Here is a 19,721-nt window from a genome sequence, read left to right as displayed (position 1 = left end):
CTTGGAATCACACAGGCAAATGGCAACCATGAAGAGGCCGCTTGGCAAGCTGCAACCACCAAACACCTGCAGAGAGTAAGGCGACTTCTGAGGAGTCAGCCAAATGGGGTGGACAAGATCCAGGGCAACATCTACACCCTGCTGTTGGTCAGATACCCTGCTGGGACAAGAAGCTGGCCAAAGGAAGCAATAGAAGCCACTGACATCAATACAAGAAAGCTCCTTATCATGCATAGAGGGTTTCAAAGCAATAAACAGCCAAGTTTAATAAGGGTGCAGGCTGACTGAGATGAACTGAAACAACAACAAAGCAGTTCGGTCAATATTCAGATATTTTATTCCCATACCATTTATACTTCAGGATTAAGCCAAATACAAAAAAATAAAAATACAAAATAATTTGTTCCTTCTGTCCGTGTTGTGCAGATAGCAGCAGGGCTTCTGTTCCTTTATCTTTCATGTAGATGATTCATTCAAATACATCTTTCATGTCAGTTTTAAGATTTCATATTAATATCATATTTTATCAACAGACATGAGGCTAAATATTGCGTTTCAAGTCAGTTTAAATAACTCAGAAAGGCATTAGATTACTACGGAAGGAAGAAAAGGTACAAATGTGGGTTCCACACATAAGGCAGAACTGGTTCAACATCACCACCATCTCAGCTGCACCTGAGAATACTGCTGATGCTCTGGTGGCAACTCAGGGTCCCTTTTATCACACAGCTTAATGGAAAAATTCAATGACTCGGGTGTATTTGTAAGTGTGTGTCTGAAGTGAATGTGATGAACAAGTGAAGAAAAAAGGGAAGGAAACACTCCAGACTTACCTCAACAAATCCAGAGGTAGATTAACCCACAGTGTAGGGGGAGTGGAAACTTACATGACACTGTATCAGTCAGTTTACATTTCCCCAGTACAACCTCAACTTCTTCATTGGTTCATATGTTAGAAGTAAACCTGATCAACCACAACAGGATCAGTGCGAAGGTCACATGATGCTACATAAAACACCTTTGAACAGGCTTTAGTAGGTCAGCTGTTTCCTGGGTTAGCTTTCCACATATTTAATACTTTTGTACTCATACTCAAACTGATTCATTCAGTTTGAAAACAGAGCACAACAACACAGACATTACAGTTTTTAGTCAGACATACAGCTCAGTAATCTCACTGCTCCATTCAAACACTCTTCACAGCCTCCATTTGTGATTTTCTTGTGCTTTTAGTTGTTCAGTAGTAATTTTGCCAGAGACTGGAGGACCTCCCTCTTCTCATACAGATACATCTGGGTCTCCCACAGCATGTCCACCAGGGCTGCGTCGCTCACCTCATCCAGCATCACCTCCTGAGATAGTTGGGGGCTCAATCTGCACACAATGCAATGGACACAGTGATTAATAAACAAAATAATGATAACTAACTGTGCAGAGAGACATACTAAAGATAGTAAAGACAAAATGTAAAAAAGGTTCAATAAAAACACCAGAAAAAAAATCACCATTACTGCTGAAGAGCTTTTGGAGCTACGTTCATGCTTCTTTTCCACTGTAGGCTTGCTTACAAGACAATGCTGAACCACATGTTACAACAGAAAAAGAGTGTGTGTGCTAAACTGACTGACTGCAGTGCAAACCTGTTATTTGGTGCTTTATGAGTTTCTAACAGAAGTGAAACTACAGCATTTGGTCTCAGGTTCTCACGTGAGTACAGTGAAAAAGACGAGATGTAACATAACCTCATGACCTTGTGACACTTTAGGGTCCTTTTTATCACACAACTTAACGGAAACACTGACATCAAAATGTATATGTATGGACTGATATCACATTTATAAACACAAACATCTATATATTTATAGATGCATGTCTTCCTGATGTCCCCAAAATACAGATTCTTCTGAGATTCTTCACAGAGAAACTATTAGAGAAATAAAAGAGAAATGCACAAACGTGTCTGCAAATGAAAAAGCTCAAATTTTGCTGCAATGAAAATGTAAATTAGGTACATCAAGTGAAAAAAAGGTTTCAAAATTAGAACTAGATTTTATTAAATAGTCAATTTCAGCTTTCAAAGGTTAGTTTACAAGGCGATGGCACAACTCTATCTAATAGACTTCAACTTGCTTATGTAAATAGAGAATTTCCTTCACACACTAAGGTTAAATATGGAGTTGCACAGGGTTCTCTGCAGGGATCAGTTCTATTTATATTCTACATGCTTCTCTTAGGCAGGCATGTTATATATATTTCTATTGCTATTTAAATGATGTGCACCTTTATCTATCCATGAAGCTAAAAGACACAGCAGTTAGTTCCACAGTGCTTCTTTTACCTCGTCTTCCTCCCCTCACCCTCAACCGCATATAGCCGCCCCTCTCCCTGAGCCTGGAGATTTCTTCCTGTTAAAAGGGAGTTTTTCTTCCCACTGTCACCAAGTGCTTGCTCATAGGGAGTCATCTGATTGTTGCGGTTTTCTCTCTATTACTGTAAAGTAATTTACCTTAAAATATAAAGTGCCTTGAGGTGGCTTGTGATTTGATGCTTAATTAAAACCAAACTGAATTGAAATGTCATAACTACATCCATGTAAAGTAATCAATAATGTGACCAAACTGCAGTCATGTCATATATAGGTTGGTCATAAATGTCCTACTTCTAGATAACTGACATGCTGCAGATTTGATCACTGTGACAGTTCACATGTAATGTACATGTGAATCAGTTTATACAACTGTCTGCATTTAATCAATAGTTATTATTAATCTCTGGCTCTCTTCCACAGCATGTCGTTGTCCTGTCTCGTCCGCTCAGCCCCAACCGGTCACCGAAGATGGCCGCCCCTATGTGAGCCCGACTTTAGTGCAGGTTTCTTCCTGCTTGCTCACAGAGGGGTCATATGATTGTTGGGCTTTTCTCTATTTTCTGTATTATTGTAAGGTCTTTGCGTTACAATATAAATTGCCTTGAGATAACTGTTTTTGTGATTTGGCACCATTTAAATAAAACTGAATTAAATTGAAGTAAACAATCAGTCTTACAAGAACCAAAACTAACACGTGTGTCGTTTCTGACCTGTGGTAAATGGTGTCGATCATTTCACACCACGCTCTGGCCCTGTCCACTGCACAGCCATCAGAGTCTGTACACTGTGCAGTAAGAGAGACATTTTTATAATGAGCAAGACAAACATGCTTTAACAAATGCTTTTGTTATTAGAACACCAATACATGCACAAAGGTCAAATGGAATAAAAACAAATAACAGATTAAGTAAAAAATAAATAATCAGGGCACATTACAAGAATGGCCAGAGTTAACCACACAGACAGAAACTGAAAAAAATGATGTACTCACACAGTCCACCAGCATTTTGCCCAGCTCTTTTGCTCCTACAAAGGTCTTGGCCAGCTCCAGTGGGTTGGAGGGTCGGAACACATCCACAGAGCTCACCACCACCTGAGGTGGTTTACCTGGAGACACACAGGAGCACATGTACAAAATGATAAAGGGGAGGGGGACTTCAATTAGAGACACTGAACTCAAGCTAATTATTCACAATGTGATAGGTATGTATTCCTGTGTAGCTCTGTATTCATCCACACTGCTCTGTGTGGATGAATACATGCAAATTACTGTTTGTTTGGTTTTTTTGTTATCATTTACACAAACTGTCGAGTCGTCAGATAGCGTCTAAATATAGATTAAATGCCAAGACAACTGATATATACACCCACTGGCCACTTAATCAAGTACACCTGTTCAACTGCATGTTAACACAAATATCTAAATCAGTCAATCACATGGCAGCGATTCAGTGCATTTAGACATGATCAAGATGAACTGCTGAAAACCAAACTGAGCATCAGAATGAGGAACAAACTTTATTTGAGTGACACAGATGTTGGTGCCAGACAGGCTGCTCTGACTATTTCAGAAGCTGTTGATCTGCTGGGATTTTCCCACACAACCGTCTCTAAGGTTTACAAGAGAATGGACAACTAAAGATCAACTAAGGTAATTAAGAGCATCTCTGAATATAAAACATGTCAAACACATGGCCTAAAGCAGCAGAAGACCACACCAGGTGTCCTTCTATCAGTTAAGAACAGAACACTGAGGCTACATATCACCAAAAATTGACAACAGAAGATTAGAAAAACAGTACCTGGTCTGATAAGTTTCAATTTCTGCTGCAACATTTAGAGTGTTGGGTCAGAATCTGGCATAAAAAACACAAACGTCTGCACTGCTACTGGTGGTGTAATGGTGTAGAGGATACTTTCCTGGTACTCTTGGGCCCCTTAGTGCTAAATGACATCATTTAAACACCACAGTTACCTGACTGTTATTGCTATGTCTATATTGTATGTCTATGTGGTCCTTTATGACCCCACTGTACCAATCTTTTGAAGGCTGTGTCCAGCAGGATAATGTGCCATGTCTGGTTCCTTGAACATGACATCATTTATGTGCATCCAACCAATCTGCAGCAACTCTGTGATATCACGTCAATATGGACCCAAATCTCTGAGGAATCATTTCAGCACCTTGTTGAATTTGTGCCACACAGAATTAGGGCAGGTCTAAAAGCAAAACAGAGCCCGACCCAGTACTAGCGATATGTACCTAATAAAGTGGCCAGTGTGTGTATATATCAGTTTACTTTGCATTTAATGTAAATTAAAGACACAGAAGAAGAGATATGACTCACATAATTAAACAATTTGACACACAATTACTTGGCTCACCTGTTCCAAGAGAGACCACTATACCCAGCTTCTTTATGTCCTTCTCACGGCCCTAAGAGAGACACGTGCAGAGAAGAAGTCATGAACAAATCCATGTGGCTTAACGTCCATTAAGTGCATAAAGGAAGGAAAGTGAATAGAGCTCCGGTTGCCTACCTCTGCTTTTAAGGCCTTATTGTACTGATGGACTTCTGTCATGGCATCTAGTGTCGGGTTATTGGCCAGCAGCCCTCCATCCAGAAAGCGCCCCATTGGTCGGAAGTAGGTGGGAGCAGCGCCGCTGGAGCGAGCAGCTCGCCATACAAGTTGTTCTGATATGAACACAAGGATATAATTAAGAAAGTAATGCATAGTAAATGCAATTACACTGTTTTGAGTTCATAATTATCACTTCCTGTCTGTCTGAAAACTTTTTTTTTTTTTTTTTTTAATTCTTTTTCACGACTTTCCAGGACTTGGTCCTGTACGTATACACACACCTTCATCTGTCACCTTCCTTATCTTTCTGGGTGGCTCTTCTGTGTATCCTACTATCAACACATCTTCATCCTCCCAGCCTGTAACAACAACACGGCTGGGACTCAAACAGCACAGGACACGACTCCTTCATGAACAGCACACACAGTCTCAGTTTCAGTGTTGTGTTCACACACAGGCTTAGTTTTCAGGTTTTATTGCCTCAGTGAAGTGAAAGTACATAACCCTCACATTAAAATATGAGTGCTGAAAATTCCTTTGGTGCCATCCAGTGGTATGTTGAGTGCACTTCATTATCCCATTTAATACATTTGACATTTGAGGGCTGGTGCTGTAGCCTGACAAACACAGGTGATATCTGACGTACCTTGTGGGATGGTGAGAGGCTTGAATGTGGCAGTGGTGGTGTATGGGGCCTCTCTGGAGACGGATGGAGGGTCATAGTTCCTGAATATATGAAGCTCGCCTGGATGTCTGTCTGCCAGAACACTGGTCACCATTACCCTGTAAAGAAAGAAAGAAGGGAAAAGTCATGATGTCATACTAAACATTCAACTGTTCTCCTTAAACACCTGAAAATTTGAACAGCAGCATTTCAACCAAATTACAAAAATATTTTTAAAAACAATCTGGCTTCAGATGTATTATTTTAGTGTTTACACAGCCATGCTACACATATCTAAGCAACTCAGTACCTTTTGTAAACTTCTCAGGAACTAAACCTCAGAAAAAAATTAGGTGACTCAATTTAACACATCAGGGTAAAACCAGCTCAAAGTTTTAAAAACTGACCAATCACAGCAAAAGAGTGGAATATTTAAAGCTTTTATATGACACTGTTAGCACCAGCAGAAACTAGGGCGACTAAATTCTTAGTCGACTAAATAAGAAAAATTTTTGGCTAATCGATTAGTATAAAACCTAAGAAACACTGAAGTCTGAAGTTAAATCTGAGGATCGTTTACTAGATAATTGTCAAAAACTGTCATTTGAAACCACTAATCACAAAAACCCCCACTAAAAATTAACTGATGTTAACTAGGATATGAAAATTACTACAATAGATCTTCACATATTACTAAAATGCAACAAATTAACAAAAAGAATTATGACTAGAAAGTGTGGTGCATTGTGCCGTGAATAATCAACAATGCATACTGTTCTACATTTCATGACTTCATGACATCTCATTAAAAGATAAAATCAAAAAAAACATTAAAAAAAAACAAAACAAAACAATAAATCATGGATCCATCCACTTTATTCAACCTGTTTGTGAGGAAAGAAGCCAAAGCAGAAAACCCCAGACCTCCTCTCCACAGCCACCTCCTCCAGCTTATCCAGGGAACCGAGATGTTCACAGGCCGGCCTAGAGAGCTAATCTCTCCATGGTGTCCTGGGTCTACACCTGAGCCTCCTCTCGATCATCCATGCTGGACCAGAACACCTTACCCAGGAGGCGACTACTTCAACTGGCTCCTTTCGATGTGGAGGAGAAGCAGCTACTCTGCTCTGAGCCCCTCTGAAATGACTGCACTCCTCACCCTATGCCAAGGAAACGTGCAGCTACTCCTGAGAGAAAGGTGACTTCTGGCACCTTTATCCACGATCTTTCACTTTCAAAACAACAATGACAGACTTAAAAGAAGATCAAGGCTGCATTAACAAATTTCTGGTGCTTTTCTATAGCAATGTAAAGCAATGTGAATTATAATAAAACTTTGTAGGAGTGTAGAGTGGGTTCATGTTAATCAGATTTGACCTCTGACCTCGCCTTCAATGTAAAACTGATGGTTAAAGTGATAATAATTCTATTTAGAGCTATTTAAAACTGTTTCTTTCTGCCATTGTTAGTATTGACAACATATAGTTATATAGGGATTGGTCAATGTTCCCTCTAAGCTGCGCGCATGCGCAATTGCGCACTGCTGGCACGGTCTCTGCGCACAGAAAATCTGTGTTGCGCACAAAAAAAATCTAACCTGAATTGAAATTAAAATAAATACGTTAACAATTCTGTTTTGCAGTGTTAGTCAGTAAGTGACTGGCTGCTCCAGTATGGGATTAGAACGATGCCACCTTATCCCACAGTCCAGCCAATGATGCGATTCACATTCGTATATACGCAGCTAATCAACGTCGTTGACAGGCTATGACAGCGTCCTTATGTGCCGACACCGGTGTTTTAGCGAGCAAAGCGGCGTGGCTGATGTGGAGTGAAGCCACGTTAATGACAATGTGTACAACCATTAGAGCAGGACAGATGGAACAATTGACAGAAAAAGTGTGGACTTTATACCAGTTTTTAAATTGTGTTGATAGACCACGTAAAACCAGAGTTATGATATAAATATTTGCAATGTTTGGTTTTCTTCCTGAATACTGTCGTTGTTTTATATTTACTGCAGGAAGAAACGGTAAAAACAGCGTTTTATAAGGAAAACGCTCGAAAGCGCTCTCCACCTGTGAGCAAAAACAACCCCCCTCCCAACTCCCCCAGCCTTTCCTATTGGTGGAAAAATATACCATGTGGACCACTCAAAAAATGATATGGCAACATGGCATTTAGTTATTTAGGAAGGGGGAAGTTTTAGGAGTGACGGCAGTGTTTTGAGATGTGAGAGATTTGCAACGTTTAGCACAAATCTTGTGTAGTTAGTGTGTAGTGTAGTCAATAGTTTTGTTGTGTGTGTCAGAACAATGAGGCGACTGCTGAATGTTACAGGTGTTACAGGAGTGATACATCTCCTGTTGTCAGGCCTGCAGGTATCAGGCTGTTGTTCTCCTTTATCTCATAGTGGACAGAAATTATTGTTTGGAGTGGCACAAATAATTTGTGTGGCATCAAATTTGATGCAGAACAGCTGATTGTTCTGTAAATAGTTTGAAATGTTTATTTAAAAAACCGCCCTGGCTGCATTTTTAGGTAAACAGCTGCAAAAAACTTGCAAAACTTGCAAAACTCAGTTACTAAGTTAATTATAAAGTAACTATATAATTAATTGCCAAACATTGGTCATTATATACTGTATTTTGCAGACAGAGAGTTACAGGACTCTCTCCCAGACCACAGACTCATAATACAAGTGCTTTATATAAAAAAAAAAATTAAAAAAATAAAGTTGTGTTTTCAAAATTGGAGCTCAAGTTATTTTTACTTCCAATAGTGTTAACATACTACACAGGTCATGAACAAGATTTTTTTAAATTTTCATTGTAAGTGGGCTAAAGCAGTTATTTAAAAGTAGTCTAACATAAATGTAAATGCTGTAATTTGATTATTTTAATAAACCATGTAACTTGGATGGATTAGATGCTGGCGTGACCACAGTGCACACGTCTGCTGTTGCTCACAGTGGTCCAAGGGATCGCTCAGGGAGTTTGTGTGTTCGCTCAGACACATGAAAAATTAGAGGGAACAAATGGTATATGGGGATTGTAAATATCATGTTACTGTTGATCTCTGACGTCTTCTTCAAGGTCAGATAAGTTCAAACTTTCATAAAATGTCAATTTTCTTAAAATGGTGTTTAAAATTCTGCTGCCTTCATTTGTATTGGCATTACTTAGGAAAGGATACTGCTATATGGGGATTCTAAATATCACATTATAGTCAGCATTTAAACATCATGTCACATTTGACCTCTGACCTCACTTTTACGTATCACATCTGCCTTTGTTTCACTTTGTTTCACACGATGAAGAATGAGCTGCTAGTTGGTTAGAAATAAACTGCATTATAATATTATATAAAAAGCTCAAGTTATTTCAATTATTTACAAATCAATACCTATTAACTATTACCTACTTGTACACAATGTTTATGTAGAAAATACATTACTTTTCGCTTAAAAGTAAATACTGCCCAGATTGGTGGAGGTTTGCAATTCATTTTTTGCATTTTTCTGCCTATTATCACATGCAGACATCTACCTGGGGAACTTTATGTCAGTCATCTTGGTGTTTTCTCCAAACTCTGTTTTGAGGAAGTCCTCTAGCGGTGCTGATTCATAGGGTCTTGATCCTTTGAACACCTGCTCCTTCATCCTAAAGTACAGGCAGCGCAGGTACTCCATGGATTTACCTACACATAGAAGAAGTGTCATTGTTGTTCTGATGCTATGTGATGAAAACCCTGAGCACTGGAAAAGAGAACACAAACACACCGTGGGTTATAGCCAGAGCCAGGATGCCTCCCGTGCTCGTGCCAGCTACCCAGTCGAAGAGCTCTCTGGTGGGTCTGCCCGCCTCTTTCTCCAGAGCGATCAGCATCTGGATCAGCACCAGGCCTTTAATACCACCACCATCAAGACACAGCAGTCTGTCCATCCTGTTGGATGACCCAGACCAATATGATGAATTTTATCCAGCCAATCACTTGCATATCCAACTTTTTAGATCCTCTGGAACAGAGCAGAATCCTCGAAACAGAGTTTATTGAAAAGAGTCATGTGACCAGCAAAACCAAACATCACAAAACACAGAACAGCAAAATAAAGCAAAGCAAAGTAAACCTGGAGAGAAAGGCCTTTAACGCATGCAGGTCAAAGCTAACAAATGGTAAAGAAATCAAGGAGGGCAGAGGCTTTCAGTGCATACTGAACAATGGCATTACTACACTGTGAAACCTATTATTGTGCAGCACAGAACAGCAGAAGTGCTTTGACCCTGGATTCTTTCTCAAAGTGAGCAGTGGGTGTATCAATTATACACTTTACAATAATATGAATTATTAATATTACATTTGTATCAAAGTGGTTTTAGAAACACTTTCATGGTGAGTTTATGGCCACAGTCACATTGTCAGTGTCAAATGTGTATCTCAAACTGAACACAATATGATTATTTTATACATGATTGTCCCACTTGGAGTTAAATAGACAGTATAGATAAAGCAGAGTATGATTTAGGATAAAGTATGAGGAATATCACATCCACCTGTTACCGTTACATCCACTTTGAAAAAAAGACACATATTTACCTACAGTACAGTAACTATACAGAACTATGATAACTGTAGGTAAAGTCACAACGGCCATGTCTGTCTTATATATTCAGTGTTTGCCTACAACCTTCTGTGTGTGCTTTGATTACGGGTAAGTAGTGGCAATAAGGCATGTGATGTGTAGTGTGCAATCAGAAATGTTTTATACTCACTTTCTCGTTTCCATTTGGGGGCCGTCTATTTCAGATATGCCTCTGCTCATTGCACCCACTGCAGCCCCCACATACAAGATGTCCTCAAATCCTAAAAGCCAATCACAACAGCTGTTGGTACAGGAGCAAAACATGACATCACATTGTGCATAAACTAAACTAAACTAGGAAAAAAACAGGGTCACCAAGATTTTGTGGAGGAAGCATGTACTGGTGGTTTCACTACTGTAAAAACCATCACCACACACACACTCTGCCACAGCCTGCTGCTTTTGGGAAGTGTTGAGGAGCTCATCACACCATGCAGCTCACCCTTTACAGAAAATTTAAATTCTACTGGGTCCTATTTTTTTCACAGCTCATTACCTGCCTTTTAAAAAGATTAAAGAGTAGTCTTTGAAGACTGTTTTTATATCGTTTAACCCCTTAACTGATCCCCTATCATATTATATACATGTGGTTTTTATGAGTTTTTGAGATTTCTACATTACTGTAATTTTTATTCTCCCCAAAGAACCCCTAAAAAAATTGTGCATGACATTTTTAAGGATAAAATTGCAAATAACGCACAATGTAACAAATATGATACAATTAAAAATCAACTATGCTAATTTATATATTTTTTTAAATTTGTCACAAGGCTCAATAAACACTCAATTAAAACAAATTTCTGGCAATTATTTTACGGTTCAGGCTTAAAGGGTTAAATGTCATTTTAACTTTAAATATGAAGGAACACTTGAATCCAGCTCTTACATTACGTTTACAGTGATTTAAGATTATACTAAATTTGATCATTAAATATATAATACAAAAAGAATGATCTATAGCTAAGAAAAATAAGGGTAAAAAATTGACTGACAACACAAACTCGAATATTTCAAGTGACAGAAAAATGGAAATGGGGAACCATGAGGGGGGAGCAGAGGTGAGGGGGTGGTGGTGTTACCTATGCCTTGAGGCTTGACCTTCTTGGAGATGGGAGGAGGAGGAGGACTGCCGGGGGAGGGAGGGAGGCAACGCTGTACTCCTACACTACACAGCAAGTCCAGCAGTATCTTTCTATTAGGACCTTTCATGTTAGCACACGCACACACACACACACACACACAGAGCAGCAGCCAACAAGTTAGACGTGCACACACGCCATAAAGAGGAGAGACGGAGAGAGATGAGAGGAAGAGAGAAAGCAAGAACATAAGCAAGCTGTTAGCAATTATCATGCATTTTCAAAATCAGTAAGTCAATACAAACTCAGTTTACTCCCATTTCTGCTTTGTGAATGGTTTCCTGCACAGTCTCTGTATTTGAAAGCAAACATCCATTAGCTGGCTCAATTTAGCCGTAACATGCTCTGAGCTTTTCTAAGAAATCAGAGTGAAATTTAAAATCTTTGTCTTTGTCTCCAGCTTTCTGCCAAAAAAAAAACTGGGTGATCAGAAAAATAACAGCAATTAAATATGACCTTTACAGTCTGGCACAACAAAGACGTTAAATATCAGTCAACTGTAGCACTGCCCTCTACTGTTTAACAGCTGCATATATCAACAGAAAGAAATTAGAAACTCTTTTTATTTCCTGTGGGATGACTAAGGCTACGTTCACACTGCAGGCGAAAGCGCATCAAATCCGACTTTTTTGACCCTATGCGACCCATATCCGATCATGGTATGAACAGTGTGAACGGCACAAGTCCGATATTTTCAAATCCGATCTGGGTCACTTTCGTATGTGGTACTGAATCCGATACATATCTGATGTTTTAGAAAGCGACTGCTGTTTGAATGGTCATGTCGCATTAAATCCGTCTTTTACGTCACTGACACAAGACAGATGCCAATTATCAGCGCTGGCACCCGATAAGACATCGCGAACGTTTCCTGGCCATCCAGTGTCGATGTTAGTGAAACTGTTGGGAAGACAATGTTGGAGAAACGTGAACATTTTATTTGTACTGTATAATCTGCAGATTCTGACAGAAATCTGCAACTATTCTTTGAAGCACCGCTCCTCTCTAAAACAGCAATAAGGATCATTATTAGGCCACATGTAAATAACAAAATAACTTTACAACTTAAAGCAAAATTGGGAAACGTAAAGTCCGAAACAAGTCTTATATTAAGGGCCATCAGTCAAACAATACTGTTTGGTCTAAACAGGGCGCGTTGTGTGTGACGTCGTCTTTTGCGCATGCGGGCCGCTTTGAGGTTTCACACTAGAGAGCGTTTGCTGTCACATTTTATTTGTAGTGTGAACAAGCAGACAAAAAAATCGGATTTGATCAAAAAATCGGAATTGAGCATTAAGATCTGCAGTGTGAACGTAGTCTTAGAGTTAGTGAGTTTATTTTTATGCTCGTTTCCATTTTCAGCTTCTGTGGACCAAAATCTAACCTAATCTAATCGGATATTTCACTAAAAGGCAGTGAAGCCATAGATGCTGCAATATTGCATACTGCAAAAAAAAGCATGATCAGAAAGTTTAACTGACTATAAGTAATAACTAATATTTTTTCATTGCTTCATAGTGTTAAAGCAATATATCTGTAACAGGAAGTGTTATCATATAATATTAATGCATAATGGCATAAAATAGCAGATTATAAAACCCTTAATTACAGCTCCAACACAACATGCAGACTAATATCATCCACAGTGGACACATGCTTTCAAATCAGACTACATGAGATCAAACAGGGTTGTTAGGTCAGGCACATTAACTCCTAATTTCACTGTTAACACTAACAGTCCAAACTCAGACTTCTATGTTCTTTTTATGTTTAAATGTTTCGCTTTTAACCCCCATCTCACTCTCTCTCTCTCTCTCTCTCTCATTACCTTTGCTGGTGCGTGCAGCGATGAGTCCAGGTGTCTCGCCCAAATCATTGTGAACCTCCACATCTGCACCAAACACTATTAGAGCTTTGATCAACTCTATGTGGTCCATCTGAACAGTCACAACAAATGAGAAGAGTTTTTTTAAGGATATGGAACAAAGGATAACACAAAATACAACCCCAACTCCAAACAAATTGGGATGCTGGGTAAAAAGTAAATAAAAACAGAATGCAATTCTGAGAGGCAGAGCTTCTCAGAGGTGAAGATGGGCAGAAGTTCCCTAATATGGAAAAAATGTGTTTATAGAGGAAATCACTGATTGGGCTCAAGAAGACTTCCAGAAGTTTTTGTTGAAACTATTACATCTGGAAAGGCTCCACGAATGCTGGAAGGTGCTAGCAGGTTTTAGAGCAACATATGCTTCCCTTCAACAAGGCAATACTAAACCACATACTGCAATTATTACAACAGCATGACTTTGTAGGATAAGAGTCCGCTGAGCTGGCCTGCCTGCCTGCAGTCTGCAGGACTGTTGAGCAGCTAGAATCCTAAATCAGACAACAGTTAGGCGTCCAGCAACTGGTCTCCTGAGTCTACGGACATTTACGTACTGCTGTCAAAACAAGAGGGGCTGCTACTCAGTAATGTCGCAACTGTTTTTAAGATGTGTTGCTGCCATCAAATTCAAAATAAGCAAATGTTTTTCTTAAGTTGGCACATTTTTACAGTTTAAACATTTAAGACAAAATTTGTTTCACTGTTCTATTTTGAGTAAAATATGATTATCAGATTTGCGAATCATTACATTTTGTAGTTAGTTACATTTCACACAGCATCGTAATTTTTTTTGCAGTTGTATTTGAACAATCAGTACTTGTTGCAATAGCTTAGCTGGGCTTGTACCCCCATTGTGAAAAACCTCAGTTATGCAGCTCACATTAAAATAATACATATTTTTAAAAATGGAAACATTGTGGCAATTCAGACAGCAGTTCTCTAACCATACATTTATGCAGCGCTTTATGCTATACACACTATTAACCTCACATGGCCAATTTACAATCACTAACTAACCTACAATGCACATCTTTGGTCTGTGGGAGGAAAGCACAGGGGGAATATGTAAACTCCAGATACAAAGGCACCAGCCTGCCAGGACATTTGAACCAGGAATCGTCTTGCTGTGAGGCAGCAGTGCTAACCATGTGCCCACAAACATTTGCTTTTGAATAAGAAATCATCAAAACAGACTGGAAAGAGATTTTGCAGTGTGAACACGCTGGCTGTAACACAGAGCATGACCTCAGTTTTCTTTATGAGTGTTGCAATCTGATTTCAAACATGCTGGGTTTTACAACTCCCGTAATCTCACAGTGTCTTGCAAAGTAACCGTTCTCTTTTTTCCTCATGAACATTTTGCAGATCGTATACAGACCTTCATGGCTAGGTGCAGAGCTGTGTTTCCATCCTGGCCCCTCAGGTTGGCATTCGCTCCGTGGGTGAGCAACACCATAGCCGCCTCAAAGCGACCCTTCTTGGTCAAAATGTGCAGAGCGCTCTCTCCAGTCTTACTCAGGTAGTTCACTTCACAGCCACACTCTAACAGCATGCGACACATCTATCACCCAGACATGAAGACAGAAAGAAACATGAAGTCAAGTCTCCTGCTCCGTGTTAATCCCTCACAGATGTGCTGATTTGAGAGACCAGAGGATGCACAGCCATCACTGGCAGGCAGCTAGATTTACTCAGGATTAAACTCAGTCAAACTTCAATTTGACATGTGAATTTCTATGGGTTTGTTTGAGTGAGTAATGCTAAAACTAAACAAACCATTATGAATTTCTACACAGCACACGACGTAGTGTTTCTAACCTCAGCAGTTTTAGCCCAGTGGAGAGGCGTCCCTCCATACAAAGAGTCCTCTGCCTGGAGCTGGTTTGGATCTGCTTTGAGGATCTCCTCCACACAACTAACAGATGAACACGAAATTAAAACAAGAATATTAAATATGTACTACATTCTTTATTATAGTTTAGAGCAGTCACACATTACAGACAGACAGACAGACTATTTCTAGAGGTCAGTAAAAAAGGAGAACCAGAGAAGCTGTTCCCATTTTCAGTGTTCTTTAGTATCGTGCAGTAAAACACAGACACACTATCAGCAAATTCTGCTAATCTATAGACACAAAAATAACTCATTGTTCCTCCCACTCACCCCTTCTCGCTATATTTCATGGCGCTGTGGATGGGGTAACCTGTACCGCCAATGATGTCACACTTGGCCCCACCTCCTAACAGGGCCTTGACAGCCTCCACTCGGCCTGTACGGCAGGCCACATGGAGCGGCGTCTCTCCGTTCTGGTTGAGTTCGTTCACACCGGAGCATAACCGGGAGCAAAGGACCTGGATGATGAGAGAAAGGTGAGAACGAAAACAGCAGGAAAAGTGAAGCGAGGGAGAAATCATTTTAATGTGCACTTTAGAGGGTCTGAGGTCTGACTCTACCATCTTGCTTTAGCTGAGTCTCACCTGGATGATTACCGTAGAATCCTGCTTGGCAGCGTAGTGGATCGGTGTCTCTCCGTTGTGGTCTTTGATGTCGGTGCGAGCTTGGCTTTCTTCCAAAAGCTCCTTCACACATGTGGCGTCAGCTCGCCCACATGCCAGATGCAGTGGCGTCTGACCTGATGCGTCCCGAGCGTTGATCTGACTGGAGATGTAAAGATTTTGAGCTGATGTTGTGGGAGCTCTGCACCATGAAGCACCACAGAGGCATTCTGTGTGCTTTAGTCAACAAACTTTCCTAAGCTTCTTTTTATTTCCTAAAATCTTCAGTTATAAGTTTTCAAGTCATATCAGTAAAGCGTGAGAGCTGGGCAGGGGGGTTTGTTGTTTTGTTTTTTAAACAGACTTGTGTTATTATTGCTTTGGTCAAGGAAGGACTGCCTTTTCCTGTTTTTCCTCAGCAACTCATTTCCTTATTATGTTATTCTCGTGTCCAGACCGTGTCCATCCATTCTCTCTGCCGCTTATTCTTTTCAGTGTCGCGGGGGTGCTGGAGCCTATCCCAGCTGTCTTAGGGCAAGAGGCAGGGTACGCCCTGGACAGGTCGCCAGTCTGTCGCAGGGCTAACACAGACACACTGACAACCATTCACACTCACATTCACACCTACAGTCCAGATCGTGTCTTTTAAGTTAAACTTCCCAGCAACGCTACTTGTAGAGGATAATTCTGAGGCTGAATCAGAGACTTTTTTTATGAAGCTATTAGAACTAAATATCCACTAGACTAACTGAATCAAGTAGCTTTTAATTTTGGCTCAAAATGACTCAAAAGTCACAATTTTTATTAATAACACAGAAACTTTTGCCAATAAGGGAGCAAACTAAAAAATGCACAAGAAAATCAGTTGTCCCTTCCCACAAAAAACAGTGAAAAAATAAATTACTTGTATCTAATGAGCTATAAGCTTCAATATTACTATAAGTGCTTTGAGGAGGCTTTTCTATAAACCAATTAAATAATCAATACCATCTGTTGCACTGGATTCATTTAGCTGGCACAGACTTCCTGACTTATAAGTCACATCTCTCTTCATTCTGCATTATTAATCCACCTATCCATCAATACCATAAACATGAAGATGCAACTGTGAGACGTACTGCTGTCTGATATTTCACTCACTAAACTGCCAATAAATACAAAATAATCACAGATCACAGAAACCCAAAAAAGAATATCAATTTGGCTTATCTTACCTCTGCACATAGTTATGTTTGAGACACTCTCTCAGGCCTGTTTCAACGGCAATGTGGGCAGAGCTCCAGTCCGGGTGAGCACGGATGCAGTCCACGATTGGCTGTGTCGACTCACACTTCAGAAGAAGCGTTTCATAGAAAGGTCGAAGTTTGAGGGCGTACTGCGGGAACCAGTTCATGGCATCTTCCTCTGACACCACCTGAAACAGCCTGCAGGCAATGCAATGATTACAAGAAGAGAAAATGTGGATAGATTAACAAAAATTCTGCTAATGTGGTACCAATGAACTAGTAGATAAATCAGAATAAAAAGTATTTCTTCTCTGCTAAGAAAAATAATTCAAAAAAGCTTCAAGCATTAGTGTTTACGAAGTTTATTCCTTTTATTTATTTGCTGCTTTAGCTTCCAAAAGTTCATTTTAATGTTTTTTTACATACCATATATAAAAAATATTTTACTTTTGCTTTCAACATATCCACAATCAATCATTCGCTTGTGTCTCAAACCATCTCAAACCTCACCTCTAGTTTCTCTCCAAACCACTCAACCTTAGCTCTCTCTGATACACTCATCTCTAATTCTGTCCCTCCTGGTTACTCCCAACAAGGATCTGGTTTGCGCTAGTAAACTAATAATATTTGACATGTCTGGTATCAGCTGAGGCCAATTCTAAGACCTTCTTTCTATCTTTCTTCAAACCTGCCTTTCAGATCTGTAGCCAAGCAGCAACATCCCGAGCTGAAAAGTTATGCCAGCGCAGATCTGCCAAACTCTGCAGCTCCCGGAGTGGCAATATGAGGCCAACTCCAAAAGCAGGTCAACTCCCTTATACGCTCATGGACAACTTTAACAGGAGAAAGAAATAAACATGTTTACAGCTGGGTACATCAAATGACTAATTCTATGACTAATCCTTTTCACGACAACTGATCAAGTTAAAGTGAAGACTTATTAAGGGTTAAAGTTAGGGGTAAGGCTACTCTGATTGTCAATCGTGACAACACAGGAGATCTCCTCACCTCTGCTCATAGGAATAACAAACCTGGACCTCTCAGCTTGTTTGTGTTCTTTGATACTTTAGGAGCATTTGTAATGGAATTACATTACATTGATGCTTTTTGTAGTGGTAACAGATTGTCCAGATAATCCCGACCGATAGTCTCCGCTTTCATTTTTATGACTGAAGTTGTAACATTTTACTTGAAATGTTACTTAGAACTAAATAGCAAATATACATGTACTTTACAGATGCAACTTCCTAAGCAAGATTGCTAGTACTAGTTTATAATTTAATACTCCCTCCTTGTGTCTACATAAGGTTAACTCTGGTGCACAAAAACCAACAACATGCCTCCCAAAATGCTAACACTGAAGGCTGAAAACAGGGTTTCGCAAAAAAATGGATGATGTCACAGTTACTAGCATATTACATGATTGCTATAAAGCTATATAGCTGATAAAATAAAAGGCGTAGCCTTAGCTGCCTGTTTGAGTAATGGTGATGTAGACTAAACCAGTAAACCAGTAAGATGACACAGGATGAAATGAGCAACTATGCTGATAAAAGCAACTAAAGGTGCAAAAGAAATGTTTTTGCAGCTGACACTGAACTTTCACACCCATGTCAGAGTCTGCAGAACACACAGAACAGTGTATCGACGTGATCAATACAGACCTCAAAGCCACATTCGGTGTCTCTGGGCAGAGAAGGAGACAGTCCCATGACTGACTGTACTTGTACAGAACTATGCGACCCTCCTCTTTTAATTTCACTTTCCCTCCTCCTCCATAGTCAGACAGCGGCACTTCTCGGACCCGGTAAGGGTTGGTGAAGAGGGTCGACACAGAGGAGACTGTGTCCAGCAGCCGCCCTAGGAACTGCATCGTTACCTGGGAACACAAAGGGGAGGCTGAAACAAACTACAGCAGCCTGTAGTATTGCTGTCAACATTAATGAATGATTTATTTCACCCCAGGAGCCCATGTTACCACTGAACAGGAGCGACATGTGCAATATCTAAGAGATACATACATATAATACTTACTGTTTCTATTTTGTGGAAATACAAGTGAAGTAGCTTGCGGGTATAAATAAGCGCTATATTACAGTTATTATTAGGAACTGAGTGAAGGTTAGCCCACTCACCACTTCCTCTCACACTCCAACACCTGCTTTGTTGATATGAACACTGAGTATAAAAGAGGCTAGTTCTCGTTTGAATTATAAATAAGTGGCTCCATTCATGGTGCTCATTCACGAGTTTCAGGTTATCTACAATCAGTCAGACAAAATACCAAAGCTAAAAAGCTGCAGACGGCGAACACTGTGGGCGAAACACCCTTTTCGTTCATGTTTTTTTCAATCGCAAACTCATTTAGAGCACACAGAGTACAGTTAGTGGGCTACTTGTGAAGTGCGGCTAATCGCATTAAGTAGTAAAAACGCAGCCTGCTGCTGTCTGCTTACCTGCTAGCTGCTCTCTGTGCCGACTGCCTGACTTCTGACACATAAATCAACAACCGCCGCCGCCCTGCAACCAACCCTGCAAGAGAATTTGATCGACGTGTGTTTAACCAATCACAGCTTAAGAACGTGAAGCTGCTTGGTAGAAAGGGCGGGGCAAAAAGTAAAGTCACACCAACAACGACACGACTTTTGACCGACCAATCAACGACCTGTGAGGATTTCAACAGTATTATATAATTGACTTCATGCACGTGAAGTAATTG

General features: G+C 40.0%; 1 protein-coding gene across 3 annotated transcripts; it reads right to left on the bottom strand.

The window, feature by feature from the left end:
• Positions 1-319: 319 nt before the first annotated feature.
• pla2g6 (phospholipase A2, group VI (cytosolic, calcium-independent)) lies at positions 320-19,542 on the bottom strand. 3 transcript variants are annotated; one of them, XM_063475817.1, is made up of 19 exons: positions 19,459-19,542; positions 18,667-18,881; positions 16,991-17,200; positions 15,759-15,939; positions 15,445-15,632; positions 15,100-15,196; positions 14,660-14,842; positions 13,225-13,333; positions 11,337-11,459; positions 10,388-10,478; positions 9,397-9,560; positions 9,164-9,314; positions 5,598-5,734; positions 5,233-5,310; positions 4,910-5,064; positions 4,754-4,805; positions 3,360-3,475; positions 3,079-3,152; positions 320-1,374 (listed from the first exon to the last, which is right to left on the bottom strand). In XM_063475817.1, the coding sequence occupies exons 2-19, from the start codon at positions 18,873-18,875 to the stop codon at positions 1,230-1,232; spliced, it is 2,463 nt and encodes an 820-aa protein (XP_063331887.1). In that variant the 5' UTR covers positions 18,876-18,881; positions 19,459-19,542; the 3' UTR covers positions 320-1,229. The 3 variants fall into 3 exon arrangements, with proteins under 3 accessions (XP_063331887.1, XP_063331888.1, XP_063331889.1); XM_063475818.1 differs by lacking the exon at positions 5,233-5,310; XM_063475819.1 differs by lacking the exon at positions 11,337-11,459.
• Between the last annotated feature and the right edge of the window lie 179 nt (positions 19,543-19,721).

The sequence above is a fragment of the Pelmatolapia mariae genome, linkage group LG6 (assembly GCF_036321145.2).
Source record: "Pelmatolapia mariae isolate MD_Pm_ZW linkage group LG6, Pm_UMD_F_2, whole genome shotgun sequence".
Taxonomy (NCBI): Eukaryota; Metazoa; Chordata; class Actinopteri; order Cichliformes; family Cichlidae; genus Pelmatolapia; species Pelmatolapia mariae.
The sequence above is the reverse complement of the archived record's forward strand: the minus strand, read 5'-3'. Positions and strand labels throughout refer to the sequence as shown.